Source organism: Strix uralensis, chromosome 7 (assembly GCF_047716275.1).
Source record: "Strix uralensis isolate ZFMK-TIS-50842 chromosome 7, bStrUra1, whole genome shotgun sequence".
Lineage (NCBI taxonomy): Eukaryota > Metazoa > Chordata > Aves > Strigiformes > Strigidae > Strix > Strix uralensis.
Window position 1 is genome coordinate 29309913 of NC_133978.1, and position 9661 is coordinate 29319573.

The 9661-nt window shown below is 45.2% G+C and overlaps 1 protein-coding gene across 1 annotated transcript; it reads left to right on the forward strand.

Annotated features, from left to right (window-relative positions):
- Nucleotides 1–350: 350 nt before the first annotated feature.
- On the forward strand, nucleotides 351–8859 carry LOC141946069 (glutathione S-transferase omega-1-like). The gene is made up of 6 exons (XM_074875233.1): nucleotides 351–570; nucleotides 702–810; nucleotides 3090–3312; nucleotides 4559–4660; nucleotides 6805–6911; nucleotides 8327–8859. The coding sequence occupies exons 1-6, from the start codon at nucleotides 537–539 to the stop codon at nucleotides 8478–8480; spliced, it is 729 nt and encodes a 242-aa protein (XP_074731334.1). The 5' UTR covers nucleotides 351–536; the 3' UTR covers nucleotides 8481–8859.
- The last annotated feature ends 802 nt before the right edge of the window (nucleotides 8860–9661 follow it).

Consider the following 9661-nt stretch of genomic DNA (forward strand, 5'->3'; position numbering starts at 1 on the left):
AGGAGGCAGTGAGGGAAGCGGAGGGAGACCTGGTGCCTCACCAGCTGCTGGAGGTGCACTTGAAAAAAACCAGTCATAAATGGTGGAGTTTTTGCCATTTAAATGGAAGTGCCAGCTGGGGTGGGTTATGCTGCGGTTATAAAGATGAGAGCATTAAGAGCAGCTTCAATAGTGCCTGTCCCAGCGAGCGGGTCAGCATCCCCAGTGGGGACAACAGTCAGCTCAAGGAGGGACCACCGGGCTGCACGACGCTCCTGTCCCCGAAACCCAAGTGTCGCTTTGTCGTCTCTACAGCGACACCCAAGCCTTCCCCTCTCCGTGGGGACCAGTCACCTGAGGCAGGGCGCCGACAGTCCCCGGGGGAGGGGCGCAGCCCGGCACACCGGCCCTACCTCCCGGCCGGCTGCCCGGGCCCGCGGCATCGGCCCGCGCCCCCTGAGGGGCGGTGGTTCCCGCCCTCCCCACGGCCGCCCCCCGCGGGCGGGGCATGTGGCGGCTGGGCGGTGGCGGGGCACGGCGCGGCACTACAGATCGCGATGGCGGGCGACCACTCTCGGAGCCTGGGCAAGGGTAAGCGCCGGCCCTGGCGGGCGAGCGGGCGGGCTGCCGTATCGCCTCAGCTGGGGCTGGGCGGCCTGTGGAGGGGGCGCGGGGCTGCGCGCGAAGCGAGTGCCGGGTGTAACGGTGTTTTCTCTCCGCAGGCAGCGCGGCCCCGGGGCCTGTGCCCGAGGGGCTGATCCGGCTGTACAGCATGCGCTTCTGCCCCTTCGCCCAGAGGACGCGCCTCGTCCTCCGCGCCAAGGGCATCAGGTGAGGCCTTCCCGGCGGGCCGGGACGGCGCGGGGCGCGGCTCCTCGCCGGCCGCGCTGCCCCTCGGCCCCCTCCCGCGCTGCCGTGACCGTCTGTCAGGGCTCGCACGGAGTGGTTCAAGCTGCCCCTCCTACCTGGGTATCTTAGATGGTTCTTCATTAAGCATCCCTAAAAGAACAACGAAAAAGGGTTTCTGTGGTTTCTACAAAGCTTGAACTTTTTAAGACTCTTTTTCGGGGGGGGTGGGGGGGGGTGTGTGTTTTGCTGAAGTGGGAAATAAATAGGCTGTGTATGAAATCAATTATGTAAAGGCTCAGAGTAAATCTGTAGGGAAAAACCCCAAGATTATTTTTTTTTCTCACGTGTCATTCTGAATGTTTGCAATAATAGTATTTGAGCTTGTCCTGGGTAAATGTGAGTAGAGTCTTAACGTATGCTATTGTTTGATTTTGATGTAAGCTGCAGTGAAAGTTCTGGGAGATATGAATATTCAGCGTTTCTGTGACATTACTGCTTAGCAAAACACAATAGTGAGTGAGTGACCTTTTTAAAAGGGGATATGTATTGCGTTCCTGTAACTTCTGATTCCTGTGCAAATTCAGTACTCAAAGGTACTGAGCCCTCAGGGTGGGATTCTGTTTCTTACTTTACCACCTGTTCAATGTGAGGCCATAGGTGAGGACAATGAGAGGGTAGGATGGTCTCCTGATTTGGTCTTTGATGTAAAGTCAGATTAAAATTCAACTGCATTTCTTAATTGGAGTGTAAGTTAATGTCGTTCAGTACTTGCGTTTCTTTCTTTTTCAAGACAGCCATGTCATTTCAGTGTTTTTAAATGAGGACTAATGCTTCTCTCAGTTTACAGCTTCAAAGTAACATGTTTTTCCACCTTTTTCTGATTCCCACTAAGTCAATAGTTTGTTAACCAGCACAGGGCTGAGAGTTCATGTTAGCATAGTGAACGCTTACCACTCAGTTCTCCTGATAGCAAGATGAGAGCTGGGTTGGTTTGTTTTGTTTTTTCTAGGCTCTTTTTTTGGAAGAGTAGGTGCCTTAAAACTTACAGGTCAGTTTAATTCTGTCCTTATTTAGAGTCTCTGGACTGATTTTGGAGCTGGGGGGTTGTTTTAGTCTAGTGATTTTGGATGGGTTTTATGGCTACCTAAATGTGGTAGTTGCCTTCTGGTAACCTTTCAGTTGTTCTGAAGGTTCAGTTGTGTTTAGCAGACCCTTGGGCTTGCTAGGAGTTTTCTGGGGTCACACATATAACACAGCATATAATTTATGGTTTTTGAATGTAACAGACATATTTCCCATGGGGTTTTTTTTAATCAATATCTATTTGCCTTTACTCTAAACACCTGTTCAGTGTGAGGCCATAGGTGAGGATGATGAGTAGGTAGGATGGTCTCCTGATTTGGTCTTTGATGTAAAGTCAGATTAAAGTTCAACTGCATTTCTTAATTGGAGTGTAGTTTATTTGCAATCAAGTGCTTCTTTCTTAGAACCTGCATGTGATAAGAGTGCTGCATTCTGAGCTTGTCCTTTGTTTTTAGCATGACAGTAAGGGCTGCCTCTGTGCTTGCAAACTGTTGATCTGTCTTTTATTAGTTTAACAAACAACTTACTGTAAGTCAGTGCTGATTTTCTCCATCAAAGGGTAGTGCCCACGGCAGTAGTGTCAAGTAGTGTCAAATGGTTAATCCTGCAAAGGACTTCAGGGAAGACATAGGGAGAGCAGGGGGACAAGGATTCAGCCTTTCAAGTACTGTAGCAGTTGAGGTGCAGTGACTGCATTTCATCATGGTATGGAGTGGACTGGAGCAGAACTGAGCCTGTTTGGTGTGGCAATTGAGGCACGGACTCTCCATGAAGTGCAGAAGGAAAACCCCTTTATTATTACAATAGTACGTACTTATGCTCTCGCCAAAGCTCTTACTTCATAATTAGCAAATCAGCAATTAGATAGCTATCACCGTTTTCTCCTATCAGCATAAGACCACTCTCACACGCGCTGTGCAGACCAATCAACTTCTTGTTCACGCGCTGTTCATGTGGCGATAACTTCTCACAGTTCAGTATTTTCCACAGTTCAGTGTTGCAGCTGTCTGTTGTTTTTCCCTGCCACCTTGGCACAACTCGGCAGTTTCTTATCTTTCTCCCAAGGCCTGTTTTTCATCCAAAGCCTAGCTGTTTCTTAGGGGCTGCGCAGAGATGACAGGCCGATGTTGATTTGCCTGTCTCCCACACTTTGGGTCTTGTTTCTTTTGCTATTTTAGCCATGAAATAATCAACATCAATCTGAAGAATAAACCTGACTGGTTCTTTGAGAAGAACCCCTTTGGGCTGGTTCCTGTTCTGGAGACCAGCAAGGGCCAACTGATCTATGAGTCCCCAATCACTTGTGAATATTTGGATGAAGCATTTCCGGGGAAGAAGTTGATGCCTTCGGACCCATATGAGCGAGCCTTTCAGAAGATGCTCTTGGAACAGTTCTCAAAGGTACTGAGCCCTCAGGGTGGGATTCTGTTTCTTACTTTACCATAGCACCAGAAACTGCAGCTCTCTTGCCAATGCTGCTTTCATCCTTTAAAGCAGGTCTTATGTCTGGGAAAAGCATTTAACTAACCAGAGGAGTTATTTGGGGTCTCTTACTGTGGGCACATACAAACCACTGTGTGTCTGAATTGCTCCCAGCATTTATGCTGGGGGATGGATGCAGGAAGACAGCTGAGCTAGTGAAAGTGTATATGCTGAGACAGGATTTTGAGCGTCCTACAATAGAGCAAAGGTTAGTAGACTAAACCAGCTGAATGCTTGAAACCTAGGCAGTGACAATTGCTGTATTTTAATCTGAGTCTTTCTGTCGAAGTACTGTATGAATGCGGAATGTGAAGAGTGCCTGACTGAGAGCCTACAACCATGGACAAGAGATGGCAGGTGGCTGTAGACGTGGGACCTGTATAAGGAAACTGGTTTTGGCTCTCAGTAGTGGTTGGAATTGGGCACTGTGGCTGACTGGAAGTAACCTCTCTGTACAAGCATGTGCTTTGAAGGGTCTAGGAAGTGAAAGAAGTGAGCTTGGGTATGAGGAAGTAATGGAAGATGCAAAGAGACGTGGACAAAGAAGGGGAATAGAAGTGAGGATATATTTACAACTGGCCTTTCTGAATAGGCATGCTAGGAAGAGGGTTACAGGGAAGCATGTTGCAAGAAACAAAACATGCAGGAATGTTGGTTGTATGAATGACAAGATCTTAGAAAAATGTTTGTCTATGAGCTTTTGACAATATAGTTTAATTAAGCTTGGCCAATGGGCATCTTCCTGGTACTATATGCTTTTCTCTGGCAATTACCAAATTAGAAAATGCACAGGTTTGTAGAAGCCTGCATATCCTAGGCTGCACATCTCTTTCTAAAAAGTACCTTAAATGCTGATAATTAAAGTGCATTTGGATTTCAGAAATATGAAACCAGGAAAAGAGTACCACTCTGCACCTTGCTACTTTTTTGGTAGTGTGTGCAAATGGGAAATGTGCTCCTCTTTCCATTGTTCTCTTATTACAAAACTAAAATTCTTTAGTATTTGCATTTGTTCTTCCTTTAAGCCTTTGGTTACCTTTTCTGAACAATAAAAGATTTTTGGTAATGCATTTTATTTAACTTTAGTATCTTAACATCTTAAGCTCTGAGTGACTTGTATTATTGTAATAGGAACATTAAAAACTTTATACTTTCCTTTGTATAGATAACACCCATAGTTTTCAAGTATTTTGTGGCAGTCAAAGATGGACAGGACACCACGGCGCTGAAAGCAGAGATTGCTGAAAAGTTTGGCAAACTTGAAGAGGTAAGAGTATTTAGTGATAATGAGCAGGTTGCCAGTCATTGTGTGATCCTTTTTTCTTTCATGCTTTGGCCTTTGGAGCTAGATCTCTTCTCCTTCAGTTGGTAGTTACAGCAAGGAACAATCTTTCAATTTACTCCCCCCAGCCTAGGATGCACACCAGCAGCACCACTAGAGTAAATTCCAAGTAGCTAACCTAAACTTCATCTGTATGATGAAGGCTGTGTGGACTTGTGGAATGTTTTTTTAAGTTCCAGCTGACTGCTGTTGTCTTAAATATCTTTGTTGTGCTTTAAATGTAAGGAGCCCTTGCAGCATGTTCTAAGAGCAGGCCTGAGGAGTCCGAGCTGCTGAAAAGTGCAGCTGTGCTGTAGCTCTGCTGAAATCAGTGCAGATACACTGGTGATGAAATAAAATATTTTTTGTTCAAGAGCTTATCTTTGGGGGGGTGGTGGGAAGCAGAATGTAATCTGTCCCTTGCAGAAATCCAGCCCTGGGCTGTGTTCTGCTACACACGGTGTAATGCACCTTCAGCAGAGCTCTGGGAAGTGCCAGGTGGCTTTGATGCTGCATTGGGAAATTCACAATCCTGATTTAGTGTCGGTAGTTGTTCTTGGCTAGTCTGAACAGCTGTCAGACCTGCCTTTATCATAGCAGCCACGACTAATGCTTGTCTGGCTCAATCAAGAAGCGTTCCTCCAGAGTGCTTCTCTTCAGGTGCAAAGCTACTAATAGCTCTCTAGTACTTTCCTAATTCTAACAGTGCTGTGCATTCAGCTTACCCACCCCCCTGAGTTGCCAAAGTAAAACTGTTTTCAGAGTAGTCTTGTCTGTCTGATCAGGCTGATTCTGGATTAGTGCAGATGACAAATGAATTCTTGGTTGAAGCCGTGTGTGTTTCACTTCCCTGAAATACAGATCTATTAAACAATAAGGAAGAATTATCTTTCTTCGTGCTTTATTAATGCTGTGAAATTCTTGCTGCTCCTTCGGTGTCTCTATTTTACCATACCCTGAAGGATTTTACAGCAGCAGCTGAAGGTCAGCTGAGGATGGGAGGAAGGAACAGAGCCATGTAAACCTCGCTCAGCCTATCGCAAGAGCGATTCAAGAAGGGAAGTGTTTTGAAACACTTCTGTATTGACTTTGCTGCTACCCAGCAGAGGGAGCTGCCTTCCCGTCTCTGCAACCGTGCAGTGCTGGGTTGTGTTCTGCCAGACACCTGGTAATTCAAACTGCTTGATGCTTCCTGAAGGCTGCCTTAAAATTTCTACTAGATCATGGGGGTTAGGGGACAGGGAGTAAATGCCATAGGAGTATAGTGTTGTGTGTCCAAAAAGACAAATATTTGTGAGGTCTCTCAAGTTCTGCCTTTAAAATGCTGATGTGCCTGAAAACAGAGGGACTAGTCTTATGAAAGAAGAGACCAAGCTCTGGAGGTTCCTTAAATCATGTTCAACTTGGATGACCACCGCACTTGAAATGTATCAGAAACATAAATGTAACTGGAGAACTTGCTTCATTCTTTGTGGCCCTGCCTTCTGTGCTGAGCTGTAGGGAATCTCTTCCTGGTGCGTGGATGTTACACTTGCTTCCTGTTTCCTTTGCACCTGGAATCAAATCCTGTTCTAGATACAATGTGTTAAATGCTTTCCTGACATCACTTCACCTCAAGTGCCATGGGAAAAGAGTCCATGCTAAAACAGTGCTCTGGTTTATCTAGATGTTAAATTTAGCTGAATTTATTGCTCAAGAAACGCATGTGCATTGTTATGTGTGATTAGTCTGTGCTATTAATGCTTTTTGTCAAGTAAGAAATCACGAACTGACAGATTCTGAGAGCTAAATTCCTTTTTGTTTGTGCACAAGCTGCAGCTCACTAGTGATTAATATTTTGTGACAGTTTTTGAACCTCTGGAGAAGAGCTGGACTGAGTGAAATATTTAAGCTTGATACTACAGCTGCTTTACTGAGTAGCTCTGACTCCTCAGATATTGCGTGCAGAGGAGAACTAAACTATATCTCCATCATTTCCTGTCCGATCCCTTCAGTATGCCTGCACTCCACTATGAAGTGGCCTTTTTGTTACTGTTCTGTTGTGGTAATTTTTCCTTCTGAGAACAATTGTCATCTTTTACCCCTCGCAGATTCTGTCCAAACGCAACACTGTGTTTTATGGTGGAGACTCAATCTCCATGCTTGACTACATGATCTGGCCATGGTTTGAACGTCTGGAACCATTCCAGCTGAAGGAGTGAGTACCTTGCCTAGCTTCTAGTGTGTGCTGAAGTGCCTCAGTATAAATATTCTTTCCATACACTCTACAGCAATGGGCCACCCTTGGGGGGCTGCTGAAGAAAGTTCGTATTGTGTTACAGTTTGGGGGAAGCATCTTCTCAAAAGAGAGATGAGTTTTTCAGGGTCTTCTGTAAACAAGCTTTTTTTCATCAGGTCTGTTTTCCTACCAAATGATTTTGACAGATCTGGAAGAAGGGGTCAAAACACAGGACTTTCTCTCCATTCCTAACGTCATAGATGAAAATGGTCTTTATTTGAAGGGGATGGAAGGATGGAAGCCTAGTTTCAAATTTCTTGGTCCAAAGCCTCAGACTTGAAATGCAGTCTTCTGCTCCTCTTTGGAAATGCCAAGTTGACAAAGGAGTGTGAATTGAACCATTATTGGTCCTGGTGCCTGAACAGTTCTTGAAGAACAAGGCAAACACAGGGAATCCTTAGCATTGAAACTCAGGCACTGTAAAATGAGGGCTCTGCCCGTGGCTTGCTAACCTACTTTGTCTCCTGTGTGGTCCTTGATTGAAAGGGGAAATATTACAAGCAACATAGGAGCACAGGTCTAGAGATGTTAAAGTGTTTGAATGACTGAGGATCTGAGCCATTGTATGTTAAGAAAAGATGCTTTCTGGATAAGGGCTAGGAGTTACCTGGAGAAGTTATGCATTAACTAAACTTGGGAGTTGGAAATTGTAATGCAAAGTACTTGGGTCAGTCTGCCAGAAGAGAATGAAAATAGCAATTTACATTGTTAAGCTTTTGGTTTGCCACATGGTGGGGTTTTTTTTCAAATGTGTCTGAGTGGGTTTGTGGATTTAGTCTCTTAGTCAAATCCTCAGTCTTCAACAGACTGCTCTGCATTTTGAGCTGCTGGGTTGCAGGGCAGTACAAACTGCACAGCTTGTCTCTGTATGGAAGAGAGAGGAGAGAAGTAGTTCGTGGGTTGTGGAGGAGGACTCAACCACTGCACACAGCACTTGCTTCAAAAATCACCACTGACAAAGCAATTCCAGAGGGAGGCAGTGGTGCGCAAGTCTCTGCCCTCAACTCAGCAGATGATAAGTAAGAAATGTGTCTTTTGCGGCAGGGATGACATAAGCAGAAATATGCGGATATCTTGCACAATGAGTGCTCACTTGTGTTTTTGCTCAGCTTTGCAGAATGCATTAGCTCTGTAAGAACTCTTTCACTTTGCAAATGCTAGTCTGTCTTCTGGTGGTCTGATACGTATTTCTGTCACCTGCTCTGGGCTGAGCATTATACTGGGAGGGAGAAAGCAAAACAAGCCATAAAGTAGAACTCCTCAAGCTGTTTTGCTTCCTTGATGCCCTCCAAGTTTCCCATTTGCGTTACTTGGTCTCTTTCCTTTTCCTGTAGCGCTCTGAGTCACACCCCAAAGCTCCAACGCTTGATGGAGGCCATGAAGGAGGACCCTGCTGTCAAGGCTACAATGACTGACCCACAGACATTCAAAGATTACCTCCAGCTCTATTTGAAGAACAGCCCTGAGGCATGCGATTATGGGCTCTGAGGTGCCAGTAGACATATGCTTGCTGAAGTGTCAGTGCTTCTTTTCAGTGTGAGCTGTGGGGACCTAGTGTAATTTGGTGTGGGCTCTTCTGTGGTTGCATTTCATAACGGGAGTAAATCTGTGCTGAGAAATCTGTGAACTCCTCTCCTTCCTGTGAAGGAGGAGGATATGCTGGCTTCAGACAGGAGATGGAAAGTCATTGCTGGCTATGTATATTGCATGAAGGAAAATGTTAGTTTTACTTAGAGGTGATGTTCTCCTATCTCTGGCCTCTTTGCAGGCATTGCTGGTGGGCAGTCCCTGAACTGACCTTGTTACTTAAAAATTGTAACACTGATATCTTGAAAATAAATAAAAAGCAAACAGAATTGTCTTTAAACACAGTTTTTCCTTCCACTTTCCAGGTGGCTGTTAGTCACTGGACTGGTTGTGCGGAGAGGGGTGCGGCACTGTAAAGGCTAAAACAGATAATGTAGTCTCTGCAGTTAAGATGCAGTTACCTAGTGCAAACTGTCATCCTCTGAGACAGCACTACTGCCAAACCACTGAACTTGTAACGCTGCACACTTATCCCTGCTGAAGTCACGTTTGCAGAGACTGTCTAATAATGGCTTCCCGTTTGGGCTAGACGTGCTAGGGGAGTCTGTGGTTATAATCCTTCTCTGTCCTTCTGAAGTAGGGTCGTGTTTACTCTAGGTCCTAACCTCAATTATCCTAAAGGCTGGAGTAGGGAGTAATGCTAACAGAAACCATATCCTGAGCAGAAGGACATTTATTTTCTGTTCTGCTCCAGAACTCAAAGCGTTGCTATATAAGTCAAGATGTAGGTGAAATCAGAGAATGGAAGTAGAAGGAGTTCAGTCAGAACATTATGTACCAGTGGTGTCTTGCTGCTGGTGAAGGAATGAATATGTTCTGTTCCAGCGAGTAAATGGAAGGATCAGAGCTTTGCAGCTGGACATCTTTTGAAGCTATCCTATATACTAATATAGCAGATTGGGGACAAGATTATGTGGATCAGAAGTAGTCACAGGAAAGACTTCTTCCTTTCTCTTTTTTTTTTTTTTTTTCTTCTTTTTTCTCTCCACAAAGGGGATTAAAAGAACTCTGACCCATTCTGATGTTGCTCAGCTGTGTATGTCTTTCTCTGTCAGACCACTAAAAACCCAAACTAGCCATAA

What these genes read in the sequence shown, in the direction of transcription:
- LOC141946069 (XM_074875233.1), top strand. Translation starts at nt 537, where the DNA reads ATGGCGGGCGACCACTCTCGGAGCCTGGGCAAGG. An exon ending in CTCTCGGAGCCTGGGCAAGG is followed by an intron (nt 571 to 701) that starts GTAAGCGCCGGC and finishes TTCTCTCCGCAG; the next exon opens with GCAGCGCGGCCCCGGGGCCT. An exon ending in CTCCGCGCCAAGGGCATCAG is followed by an intron (nt 811 to 3,089) that starts GTGAGGCCTTCC and finishes TTGCTATTTTAG; the next exon opens with CCATGAAATAATCAACATCA.